Genomic DNA, 14,207 nt, shown 5'->3' with positions numbered 1-14,207 from the left:
TAGTTATCAAGAGAAGATTACAGATGGCAGAGGTAATAATTAACATTAAAAGAGTCTGGCAGCGATGTATTATGTGCAAAGTTCAAAGGATCATCGTATAATCAAGATAATCAACGTATAGTTAATACTGAGTCCAACTCACGAGCTACTTTTCTGCTCAGATTCATGATGATTGTGCAACCTAGCATTTTTCTGTGATTACACTAAAATATCAACAAAATTAGGCAATGAAGATAAGTGGTATTTGCTAGAATTTTCTGGGATCATTTTATTATGAAACTTATTCGTACGTATTATTTATAAGGCTACGTTTCTCGCACAGTAAAAAGAAAAAAAATATCATGCACGAAAAAATCCCGCTTTTGTTCATATTTTAGAAGCAAGGGGGTCCGTCCCTTTCATATTCCTTTCAACAAAGCATTGCTTAATGAAAAAAATCTTAGAATCAAAGCACAGGGCAAATTAAAGATGTACAATAAACCTGCATCCTGGGGATTACTTGCATTAAGAGAAGGCAAATGAAGACGTATCTGAAAGCACGTTAAGATGGCCAGATTTGTAACTGAACCGTTTGCTGCGAAACGAGATCAAACGGAACAGGAGAACGTACTGCAGACAAAGTAAGGATACACTGTGTGTTGCTGGAAGAAGATAAAACACTTGGTCTGTGAATGTGATAAATGATGCAGATCCCGAGGTATTTATATATACTTTAAAAGAACCTCCAGACAGACAACAACAGACTACGATGATAAAGAACCTCGATCTTCTCTTCTTTCTCTTCTCAGCCCCGCGGCCTTTAAAAGCCCAGAGACTGTCTGAATCATGCATCTTGATCCTCAATAAAGCACCTTTCCCACCTACACTGACCCTACAGAGGGGGTTAACCAGTCCACTGGTGTAGAAGCACTATGTCTATTCTGAGATCTTTGAAAACAGCTCCCGGATCGCCAGTGAACAGAACACGAAGGCCACGCGCTTTTATAAATACCTGTGATCCCACCTATAGAGCAGAGCAGGACACAAAACTACAAAGCTCAAGAAAATCTAGAACGCACTTTATGTTTGCAAGCGTTTAGGGTCTTGCTCTGTTTGAAACGTTTGATATATTGACTCAAGAAATAAATATGTGATGTTGTGTATTGAGCATTTGTGAACTGGTTTACACTGATTTAATAAGTTTATCACAAGAAAAGTTAGACTGTATACGTCTCACAGTATAGGTATATTTACAAATAAGTACATAAAAGTTTGTAGAATATGTGTGTGTACTCTGTATATTATAAAGAAATACATAAAGCGTGTATTTTGAAAGTATTTAACATGTATATATTAATATTATATATATATATATATATATATATATATATATATATATATATATATATATATATATATATATATATATATATATATGTATTTATATGTGCATAATAAATGCATAATAACACTACACACATATATTATGTACACAAAAACGTTTATTGTGGATGGAATAAATTATTTACCAGCACTAAAATAAATTAATACAAATATAGTAAAAATACCAATGTATAGTTAAATGTTATTGCAATTTAAAATAACTAATTCTTTTATTTTAATGCATATCTATTATTTAGCATCATCACTCCAGTCTTCAGTGTCACATGATCCTTCAAAAATACTTTTAATATCTGGATTTGCTGCTTAAGACATATTTCCTATTATTATCAATTTTAGAATCAGTTGCTGATGCAACAAAAGATGCAAAAGAGCAACATTTATTAAAAATAATTTTTATCTTTACACAGTAATTGTTTTAATGGCAATTTTGATTCATTTAATACATCCTAACTGAATAAATGTATTAATTTCTTGCACACGGCTCTACCGTTCTGTTTCGAGCAAGCATGAGGTAGCCAAACTTAATCATATTAGTCGTAATCTCTGATTATGTTCAGACCAGCCAGTTTGTGAGACCGTGACATGCAAAGTGAATGAACCATAATAAAAAATTAAATATCTAAATTAAGATCACATCTAAAATGATGATCAGCACATAATTAGAATCAGTCTACTTTTCAGACCTTCTTTAATTGGAGTCAGATCAAATTAATAACACAGTCAGTCTAAAGTAAATTAAACCATCGAGACAATTCTTATAGAATCAGGAGAAAAGATACACCTGCGCAAATCACTGATCACTGATCAGTGGTGCTGTTCACTCACCATTCAAAGTCGTGCGCTCTGCAAATGCAGGGCTCTGCAGACAGGATCCTGGAGTTGTCCCATCCCACCATGCAGTAGTTTCCAGGACGACGCTTCATGTAGATCTGCTTTTGACCCATTATGCACGGCTCACCCTAAAAAATATACATATATATATATATACACATTTGCAACCTACACTGCAATTTAGAAATTGTGTTTTTGCTTGTTTTTTCGTTTTACCTGGTTATGCAGGTGCCAGGTTTGGTAGTCCCCCTCTGTGCACCTTCTGGTAAATATGGATTTGTAGTCAATTTTGATAAGCTGCCATTCAGAACGATGACTGAAGTGCCCAAAAACCTGCCGATTGACAGAGAAATGTCTCATTTTCGCTCTTGCTCGCTTCAACAGACGGGAGACTTTCATTAGCTGGTCCAGACGTGTAAGCATTAGAATTAAACTTTGCGGTACATCTCCACAGGCTGGATTGAGTATTCCTGTGTTACTTCATTAGCTGTGTCTGAAATTGCTCCCTGTATCCTATAAATTGTACAAAATGGGGTTTGTAGCATTATCTGAAATCAAAGTGAGCAATGCCCTGTGCAATTCATTCTCTTCCAAATGAAGTCTGATATAATATACTTTCTTGGCTACAACACACACACACACACAAACACACACACACACACACACACACACACACACACACACACACACACACACATAAATCACTTTAAAGCTGCAGGCTGTCCTTTTCTTAGTTAAAATGATCCAAAATCAATATATGAGTAAGTATATAACAAGTCAGTGTTCAAAACTATCACCTTACTTCGCAATGGTTTGCTCATAACGTTTTCTAATAAGAGTTGTGCGGTAAATTTGAGCACGGAACCGTTATGTCATGTCTATAAACATAAAAAATTAAGTCCCGGCTACTAGGTTTAGCTATGTGAGGATCCTGCAGGAGGCGGATCATTTATAGCCTTCTCTCACAGCAGCTAGAATATGTAAATGTACAAAATTAATGGCAGATTGTAATGCAGAAAGGATTACGTGTTTATAAAACACATGTGAATGAAACGAATGAAAGGGAGCATGGTTTGCTTTTTGGTTAAAGTAATTTCTTAATATTACATTTGAATGGTGTGACAATTGCAGATAAGACTGCAAAAAAATTTTTAAATACACACTAATACACACCATATTCATAGTCACGCTGATGTTGTTAAAATCAATCATGTCACAATCATGCATAACAACAATAATTTGCACAGTTTGACGTGATATGATAATCGATCATTAGATTAAAGGACCATTGGTAGCACGATTTATTGTACTGCTTTTTTCCTCAGCTAGTCAGAACAAAGCGTGGCAGACTTGTAACTTACTTATTTGGGTCATATATTAAGATTATATATAGAATTTCTGCAATTCAAGTTTTTTTAAACATAGATGGTAACAAAATGGCAAAGCTTACGGACCAAAGTTTTAAATAAAATAATCAAATACTTAATGCGATTCTTATTAGCTGTTATTTAATATTCTTATTTTAATCATTGTCAACATGCTAAACAAACTAATTTTTGACAAGGACTATGAAAGCACTTAATGAAGTGAAGTAATATTCAAACAGATTCTTAAACACCAGAAGAAAATAATATATTAAAAAAATATTAAAAATCTACAGCTACCTACAGCTCTGCAGATCCCTCCTTTATAGTTTATTTTTAGTCCTTTTTTATAGTTTTTTTTTATTTGTGTTCAAAGTAATAATTAAAAAGTATGATACAAACCTATTAAACTATACACCAGCGCTGAGACATAATGAGTAGTGCTATTGGTTCACTGAGACTAACAAACATTAGCTTAAGAGTCTGATTAATTAACCTTTCCTCACGAGTGTATCTCTTGAACAAACAGGTTTTTAGAGCTCAGAGGAATCTATTCTTCTGTAATAAATAGGACATAATGAGGACACGCAGGCTGTGCGCGTGTGTGAGAGAAAGACGGTGGTCAAAAACAAATCTCTATAGACTTACGTCATGATCTGATTTTCTGCACCTGCCTCCACCAGAACACCGTCGACGAACAGCGGCATGGCTGAGAAACTGTGACGTGTCCACTGGACGACCTTCATCAAAGCTGATCCTGCAAAAGGCATAGAAATCTTCAAATGACAATGAATGACAAAACTACAAAATACTAAAGAATGTTGTGCATATAGTGCTGGGTAGATTGAATAGCAGTCCGTCATTAACTTCAGATTACATTTAAAAAAAGTATATATATATATATATATATATATATATATATATATATATATATATATATATATATATATATATTATATTTAAATAAAATAAAAAAAAAAATTAATCAAATAAAAAATTTTTAAACATTTAAAATAAAACACTTTCTAAAAAGATATATTACAAAAATAAAGCAACCATTAACCAACACAAGAGAACCAAGCAAAGGTGTTAATTGTTAAATAAAATTTTTTAAAATCTAATAAAATAACTCAAATAAAAAAAACTCAAGTTTTAATTCTAAATTGTAAGGTAATACATAAAGAATTTCATTAAAATCACAGTGAGCATTATGCACAATTTAATGCTACTGTGCGAATGTAATCACATAATAAATAAAACGACTAATTTTTGATTACAGGTACTTAATTTGAGTCTGATTACATAATCCAGATTACATACAAATTTGTTACTACTCAGCACTGAACGCAGGTGTTGACAGATGATGACAGAATTTCCATTTATGTCTGAAAAATACTGAATAATCTGTTTTAGAGGGAATAACATATAACCAAAAAGTAGAGATACATAAATAAGTGCGATAACGAATAAAAAGAGAAAGAGGGGTCTACGAAACCAGACGCAGCATGAAACAAACTAGCAATGTTTCTGAGATCCTAACATCTACAAAAGTGGGAGGAACTGGAAGCAAGTAAACCTGGAGAACTTTCTGATCATGATACTTTCTGACAGCTTATCAACATCATTTCAAAGGTGCAAACAGTAGGCTAGCATGTGTGACAAGGTTGCGACGGTGCACAACCGCACTGCTTCCAAGTAGTCTCCAGTCTGCTAAAAGCAAAAGTTGGAGGTAGTGTTGACATGTATCCATTAAGAGAACATACAGTCAAGGCTGTTATTTGAAGTCATACTTGCAGGAAATGACACGACTGCCCTCCACAGTTGTGACTCCACTTACCGTTTCGCTTGAGTTGTTTAAGAGAACTAAAATGAAGGTGCCACACTTCAGTGGGCCTAAAACTAAAGCCAAACGCTTGAGTGATAAGAGAGAAAAGATTTGAGACTCTGGAGGATTAAACATCACTGAAGCAAAACCAGGAGGGCCAATTTGAAGAAGGAACCAATGTGTGAACTCGGGGGATAAGTGGAAGCTTTAATATGGAACACTTCCCATGGAGCGCCACGTAAAAACTGATTCCAATCTGTTATTTGGCAGCCTTCGCGTCCTGCCGTTTCATTTTTGTTCGTGTGGGGAGCGTGTTCGATCTACACCAACCCAAAGATTGATTTTTTTTTCCCTCAACGATCTTAATAGCACAGAAACAACCCTGTCAGACAGATGGAGTGCCGACCAAGTAACTGAAGCAGGAATTTCACCAAACCAGCATGAATAAACCTGGCAGAAGCAAGCTTATTTTCACCTACCAAAGATGTCTGGTGGGCACAGTGGGCTGCTTCACGGCAACCAAAGCTCCACCTTTGTCCAAAACCACACACGTTGTGTTCTTCCTCAAAAATCTGCATCATGGGAAGAACAACATGGGGTTATTTTCATTTTATTGCACGCATAGGCTCAAAAAGGCACTGTGTTGTGTGGTAAATCTGTGTGAACCTTTCTCACAGTCATACAGTAGCTGTTGTGCTCAGGTTTACCCTTTTCAGTTTTGCAATAAAGCCCTACAGAGATGATGTATTTTTGAAGAACAAAACCTAGCCAGAGATAGCAATTTAGCAATTATATTGCTCTGAATGAAGTTTTTTTTTATGGGTTTTTTGGTATAATGCCTTAAAAGGGGTCCTATAATGCTTTTCAGTTTTTTTAATTTTAGCCAGTGTGATTGATATGGCGATATTAGCCACGTTTCCATTTCCCTTTAGATTGCGCAAATTAAAAATGCGTATTGAAAATATGCCTAATGAAAATGCGCAAATTTCGCGAAAAGCGCCTTAAAATCACAAATGAGGTGGTTTTTCAGGCAATTCAAAAAAGGAACAGGTCACATATGATCATTCTTTAATGTACTACAACCTCCAAAAAACACTTAATACATGGGGTTTTTCCTGTTATAAATGCTTAAGACAGTTAAAGACCAGTCCGGCTCTGATACAACCATTGAAGCTGAAACTCTAGTTGATGCTTGTATGTATTCCAGCCACATCACGCACGTTTCTGCAGTGGCCCTGTTGCCATGATTTATTGTGAGAGGCAAAAGGTTACATTTAGCACTATAACATTGTTTAATGGAAACGGCATTATTTCGCAAACGATTTTTTTATCGACATTTATCGCCAAAGTTTTGAGTAAATCTGTAATGGAAATGTGGCTTTTTTGACTCCATCTAACTAATTGACTACTTCTTGTCAAATATCCACTTAATATCTCGACATCAATACAAGTTAACTAAAAGCGAGAGTTTAAACTTTTACTTTGAAACAGTTAACAGTTAACATTTGAGGAAGATATTGATGTGTTCTTCTGTGTTTGTTTAGGTTTTTCCATACAAGTCTGATGACATGGCGCACGTTGAGTTCCCAGATGAATGGTATAATAAATGCAAACTCACAACAATATGCATAGATGGAGTTTGCGATGCTGCACACATGTAAATGATAACAGTTTGTGTGGAGCAGCATTTACTGTGAATAAAACGCACCACTCAAGCCCTACTCAGGATATTTTTGAATTTTATTCTATGACTTAAAATACACAATCGCTCCATGAGGTTACTTGGAAACCAAAAACATTTTTGCAATCAAGCGGCTAAATGGGAAGTACGAACCAGTGTGAACCAGCCATACCTGTCTCCAGTTATTGCCCGCATCTGATGAAATGAACATCGCCACATTATTGTAAGACAGCTCAGAGCCAATATTTCCTGGAAATGAACCAAAACCAAAAAAAATATTTGTGTTAAATAATGAAACGATGTCGAACACCAGTACAGCACATTCAAAATTCATAAATCAACAAATATGTATTTGTACTTGAATAAGCTGCTTTTGTAATTGAGGTCAGGCGGCACGGTTCAATATTTGCTCAATCCATGTTCATACAAACTCAATATACTCACAACAAGCATACAAACAAACTCAGTTCTGACTGGCAAGTTCATGAGCCCGCAATCCCGACGCGCAAGAATATTGGACAAAAAAATTGGTTGTTTCAAAACAGCAATGAGGTTTTGAGGAAAAAAAATAAGTCTTGATAATGTTTCACACTGTGCTCAGAATTACCAAGGCACAAAAGTGAAATGAAAAAATCAAGCGCCACAGTATGAACTCAAACACTTCTTATCAAATGTCTCATCCAAGACTAAATGATTTGAGATATGCTTCCCATACTAGCTGTATATCTCCATACTTGTACACTGTCATTAACTGTCTCATCTCGTTCATTTTAGAACAAAGTTACTTAAGTATTACAAAAACTCTTTTTCACCTCTAACGACTTTTTACAGAAGAGCGAACAAGAGACAGATGAGGCACGACTGCCCCAACTTCTACTCTCGTGCACTATAGTTTTATGCCTACGCACACAGACATCATGACTAGCGTAAACCACCCACAGTCGCCTCCGGTGTGTGCTGTTGCCCTGTTCTAAGACTGTCACAATGAACTGAGGGGAAGTGATTGTACGTCCTTGAGTTACCTGTGAGAAATGAGTTTGTTTCCTTCAAGTGACAACTCTTAACAGCAAACCCGCCGGGATTGTGAAATGAGAGAGCTGTTCGTGTTTAAAAGAACTTTCATATATTTTAAACGAGGGGCTATTTCAAAACTGATTCGTCGCATCACTACTCATTATAAGTGTATAGTTAAACTATGTATCGACACTGATTATCAGAAATGTTAGAAATTAAAAATAAAATTAAATTAAATAATTGTCGTTTTTTTTACTGTAACGATTAACATGAATAACTAATTAACAGTTAAAGAAGAGTTCCAAGGAATATTAAAATGAAACACAACATAACAAGGCATGATATTATAGATGGTTCACCCCAAAAAATTTAATTTACTGAGCATTTGTGTTTTTCCAAACATGAATTTTTTCTTCAGAACAAAAGCAGTCCTTTTGAGAAAAACAATAAAGAAAAAAAGCCTATTATATTTCCCAGAGAACACCGAAAATCGTATTTGTTTGGGAACGGCATGAGGGCGAGTAAATAATTTTTCGCTTTCAGGTGAACCATCCATTTAGAAGCGTGATTTAGGTTGATTTGCTCATAAACAAGCCGAGTCGTACTCCAAATTACATTTCCAGCTGGTGCCAAAATCCACTTTCACACCAACTAAAAACGGACCAAACGCTGACTGCAAACAAAAGTGAGGGCCTGCAGCAAAAAACTCTGTCATGAAAGCATTCTTAGTGACCAGCCTGACGTAACAAGCGATGTTTAAAGTTTCCAACAAACATGCCAACACACCCAACAGTGGCCGAACATGACAGTCCCACACGCGCCGCTCGTGTTTTCATTTACCTGTAGCCACGATGACTCCCGGCGCCGAGCTCTTGGTGGAGATGGAGCCGAGAGGTACGGGTTCTCTGACATCTGCAGTTGTAGGTGCAGCGAGCAAAACGGCTGAGCAGAGAGAAGTGACATATCCTCCATTAGCCACAACAAAGCTATTATGTAGCTGTCAATCAAAAGCAGCCGACGTGATCCCGCAGGGGCATGAGAAAGTCTAAGACAATAAGCGCATTCGAGTGCTGCTGCGTCGCCGCCATAACGCGGCGACTTTGTGCTTAATATTACACAATTCATAATACAGAAACAACTCCCATAATTCATTGTCATGACCCTGGAGAAACGTGGATAACGCTGGGTGATATATTGCATACAGGATACCGTTAATCTTGCCGTCGGAGATCTGCGTGTAAACAAAATAACACAGCTCAGGTAAATCAAGACGATAAATCTACAAAGCACACTCAATCAAGTTAATATCAAGGAAACACAAACAGAATTTAAAAAACTATAACAGTTGTGGAAATGATTCTATGTTCAGTTTTAAGATGTTCCAATATTCCAACCCGATGTGTCTTATTTTAAACCGTAAAAAGGCCAGAAGATAGAAAACAAAGCAAAATGGAGATAGCAATCTTCATTCAGCAGGTGTTCCATTATGAACAAAGAAGATGTCTGGCAACCAAATTACAGAGAGAATAAATATCGCCTTGCAATGTTAACGGCTACAGATAGACGGCGTTGGCGGTAATGCTGGTGTTGAGCCGTGCCCACCGTGAAGAGTTTGCGAAGCAAAGAAGCATGGTACAATGATTTTGAAAACCTGTTGACTTCTGCCATTAATCTAAGTTATAACGGAAGTAAAAAAAAACAACAACAACAACATTCATTTCTCTGGTTTTGGTTCCATGGCTGATTTGTGCTGTTAAACTGTATTTTCCCCCATTATTTTAAATCATGGTGCATGCCGTCCGTGCCTCATTAATTTCTACTCACTTTGCTAATAAATGTTATATGTTTTATTCCTCCTTCTTCTCTAATTTTTAGTTTTGTATAAATATTTATACTTTGTTATTGGATATCAGGCATAAGGTGTATTCGTTTTGTTAATGTTCTATGTTGTGTTTTGACTTGAATTCAAGCAATTGATGTCGAATATTGCCGCTAATGTATAAAAGCCAAAGTAAAATGCGACATGTTGTTTTTTTAAGTATAGGCTATTATTTAAAGGGAAGGAAAGAGATGGAACGAAGGCAAACAGCTCGTTGTCGAATTGCAGCAAATTTAAAAGCTGAAGTAAAACACAAACTCAAACGACCCCACCAGGGTGATACTTGTATTACCGATGTTGTCACACATCGATTTACCAGTGAGGACATACACTTCCCATGTGGAGCGAAGATAAGTGGTCTTCAGGAGGAACCCCCCTATTCACCATCATGGATAGCACCGTAACAACAGTGGAGTCATTCAGGTTCCTGGGCACCAACATCTCTCAGGACCTGAAGTGGGTCACTCACATTTACTCCATTGCTAAAAAGGCATAAAAGAGTGTTCATCCCTAACTTTCATTTGGATCAGCTTCCAAATCAGATATCAAGAGACTGCAACAGACAATCAGGACTGCTGAGAGAATTATTGGTGCCCCTTCTGCCCAGATCTTTCCATCTCCAGAGTGAGGAAAGGGCTAAGGACATCACACCCAGGCCGCTCTCTCTTCGAACTCTTGCCTTCTGGTCGGCGATACAGAGCAGTGTCCACCAGAACAGCAAGCCACAAGAACAGTTTTTTCCTACTGGCTATATTCAGCCTCAACAACGAAACTTTCTAATTATACGTTGTCCGTCACATCTGACATATTTATACACAAAACCCCAAATTTGTAGACTTGTAAACGGCACACTTTGTAAATAACATATCTGCACAGGTACACAGTGTACACAGTGAGGATGAATTTCTGTCGCCAAGATTACACGCTTGAGTGGTATTTCTGTTACACTTTTCAAAGTGGGAAGTTGATTTCCGGATTTGGAAAGCAGCATAACACGATAGTGGGACTTGTCAAAAACTAAATCGTGCTCATTATGATCTGCTGTCTGCACTGGAAGCAGCCGATGGCACATGGCAGATGCTCCATTTCAGTTTTATCACGTGGTAAAGCCGCTTAATAGCAATAGCAATTGTTCACTACAAAATAAAAGTTTTGTGCAAGTTTATAATACACTTAAACTATTTTAATTGTATACATCTGAGTACTGAGCTACTGTATACTAAGCATGTACTTACTCGCATTATGCATAATTTATAATAATTTTATCATGATCAAAAAGTAACATGTCGTCAGGACACCTTAAAATACAGTGTTATCAAATATTTTTCTTGCCAGAATCAGAAATGAAACAATAGCTATTTATTGTATTTTGACTTAGAAAACCTATACTGCCAGTTTAATTCTTTTTTCTATAATGTATGTGCAGCAGGTCAAAATGGGGCAAACTTGCTTGCTTTTTATGTATTTATTTGCATATTTATTTTTTTAGAAAAAAAAAAATAATAATAATAATATAAATATATATATATATATATATATATATATATATATATATATATTAATTAAAATGATCAAAAGTGAGAGATGCTAGTAAATCATTTTTCAAGTCATCATAAAATAATAACATAAAATGTAACACAGCCTGACATAACAAACTTTTTGTAAATCGTGAAAATGATTATGCAGTGTAACTATTTACAGCATGGATGATAAATGTTTCTTAAGCAGCATATCAGACTGATTTCAGCTTTGATCACACGAATAAACGAGATTTTAAAACATGTTGTATCTTGTAATATCCAACTTTCGAATGGCGTGTATGAAAAATGTATAACAATATCAAAACAAATTCAAATTAGGATCCGATTTCTTTTTACCGCTGCTGAATTGCAGCCTCAATCTTCCAGCCGGTTGGCCTGCGCTTAGTAAATACTCAGAAATAACACGTAGCTTTGATGCTTACAAATGTAGAGAGCCTCCAGCCATAACTTGTAGAAGTATGTGTTTGGTTTTGTAATAAAGGGTAGGTGTGATGTTTTATTACTGAGTGCAATAGCGGGTATCATGTACTCATTTATCCAACACTAGAAAGATAACAACTTGAAGCGCTCAAATGAATAACAATAACATATTGACTGCGGTTTCACCAAAATACGGACGAATAATGCAATGTAATCATGTTTGGAGTGCCCTCTGTCGAGACCGCTACCCTTACCGTGAACGCTAATTGCCTTTTACAGTCATTACCGGCAAAAGACAGGGATTTGACTTTAAAGCAGAGAAACAACTCTCCTGAGACCTCCAACATAACAAAACCAGAATTATATCTGCTCTCCGTGCACCACAAATTGTCCTTTTCATCCCCTCAATAGGTGGCTTGACATTATTACGTGGACGGCAAAGGCAACAGGATTTGGAGTCGGTAATGGTAAGGATTATAGGAGGCTAATGAGACTTTGACTGTTACGGCCTCTTCAGTCTGCTGGTGCTTTCTGCAGCCTTTGGCCTTGATGTTTTTCTTTTGCCTTTAAGCACGATAAGGCTGCTAAATATTAATGATTCTCTATGCATATCAATACGTTGAAAATATTTAACATTTACAAATATTAAAAAAGGTATAACTTTAATAGATCTTATATATCATTTTAGATTAGATATATAATAGATATAATAGATTAGATTATTTAATGTATTTAGTAATGATAACAAGAACAAATGGACCAATTTGCATTCCTTCTTAGAACATATATATATATATATATATATATATATATATATGTGTGTGTGTGTGTGTGTGTGTGTGTCTAAGAATACAAAATATATATACATAAATAACTAAATAATCCATCCAACTCAAGTGTTTCTTACCAGCACACAATGAATAGGATTTCCTGCCAGGTCAGTAGCGGGCGCCTGCAAAAGCCTCCAGTCCCGGCCCTTGTTGTACGTAATGTACGTCTTCACCTGGTTCTCCACCTTCCTATTAGCGATGAGCATGCCTTCAATCCCTGCTACCTGGGAACAAGGGGGAAGAAATACGATACAAATATGAACATGAACATCTACATTCAGCGTTACAGTGCGGACTGTCATCTAATAAAGTCTCTTAATTACGCAGACACTAGCACCCACTCCATGCCCAAGCTCTCTGACATGCTATTACTCCAGCTGACAAGCATCTAACCCAGTGCCAGGCTGCTCATCCTCGGCTTAAAACAAGCCCAAACTTAGCAATACTGAATGGTGACAGTGGTGCTAGCGACTGCTTTAAATCGCGCCCGCTAGCGAAGCATGCTCTAAGCCAGGGTCCGAGTCTGTAAGTGGCACTAATAGGGACTGCATTTGACAGTGTCAGAGTGACGGAGCCGCATCGAACGGACACGGCTAATGAGGTCCCCTCCTCCGCTGGCCAGACGTGTCAATCACAGCGGTAATTATTTATTATCCTTTAGCTTCCATCTCTCCGTTCCAATGTTCTCCGGAAGAAGATGGATGTACTGGTTGTGTTAGAGCGGTTCATATTCAGCATGCTCTGCAAATCGGGTCATACTTCAGCGAGCGGATCAGCTGCTCGGTGACGTGTTTACAATGAATTCATCAGGAGTCCGTGTTCATCGCTGTAAACAATCAAAAGAGCAACTGAGCAAACAAAGCAAATATCTCTAGCATGAAATGCTTCTGTTTAAAACAAGAGTTAAATGACTGAGTGTGAACTGTTTGGAGTGCATCGTATGCGATGGTAGAGTTTGCAAATGGGAAAACAGCGGCAATTGTGGGAAACAATGTTCTACATTCACTTATAATAAACTGTTAAATCAGATGCAAATAAAAATGCGTGAGAAAAAACTACGCCATAGTTTACATTTAGTTTGATATTTTATGTAAAGCAGTGACTTTTTTTAATGTTCATAAACCTATCACACCTCTGTGTATATCGTAATTTATTTATTTCACTGTTCTACAAATACATACATATATAGTTTTTATACATTATATATATATTTTATGTAAATATTATTTAACATGTTTTAAAATGTAATTAATTGTAAGCGTAAATTCTGCTCTGCATGGCAGAATTGATTTGACCAGAAATATTGTAAGAACTGTAATATTGTATTTAAAGTGTTTAAAGTTTTTTTCAGAATGAACTGAATTGTACTTTTAGTATCCTTCAGAAATCATATAATATTTGGTGCCTAAAACATCTATCATGATTCTTATTATTATCAT

At 36.3% G+C, this 14,207-nt stretch overlaps 1 protein-coding gene across 1 annotated transcript in view; it reads right to left on the bottom strand.

Moving 5' to 3' along the window:
- sorcs3 (sortilin related VPS10 domain containing receptor 3) overlaps positions 1 to 14,207 on the bottom strand; it is a 47,452-nt gene that overhangs the window by 25,762 nt on the left and 7,483 nt on the right. Inside the window, 10 exon segments of the mRNA XM_043241366.1 lie at positions 2,209 to 2,342; positions 2,431 to 2,547; positions 4,223 to 4,312; positions 4,314 to 4,335; positions 5,883 to 5,947; positions 5,949 to 5,975; positions 7,257 to 7,333; positions 8,939 to 8,989; positions 8,992 to 9,040; positions 12,846 to 12,992. Coding sequence (XP_043097301.1) covers positions 2,209 to 2,342; positions 2,431 to 2,547; positions 4,223 to 4,312; positions 4,314 to 4,335; positions 5,883 to 5,947; positions 5,949 to 5,975; positions 7,257 to 7,333; positions 8,939 to 8,989; positions 8,992 to 9,040; positions 12,846 to 12,992 — 779 coding nt within the window.

This window comes from Puntigrus tetrazona, chromosome 1 (genome assembly GCF_018831695.1).
Source record: "Puntigrus tetrazona isolate hp1 chromosome 1, ASM1883169v1, whole genome shotgun sequence".
NCBI classification, from domain to species: Eukaryota; Metazoa; Chordata; class Actinopteri; order Cypriniformes; family Cyprinidae; genus Puntigrus; species Puntigrus tetrazona.
The sequence above is the reverse complement of the archived record's forward strand: the minus strand, read 5'-3'. Positions and strand labels throughout refer to the sequence as shown.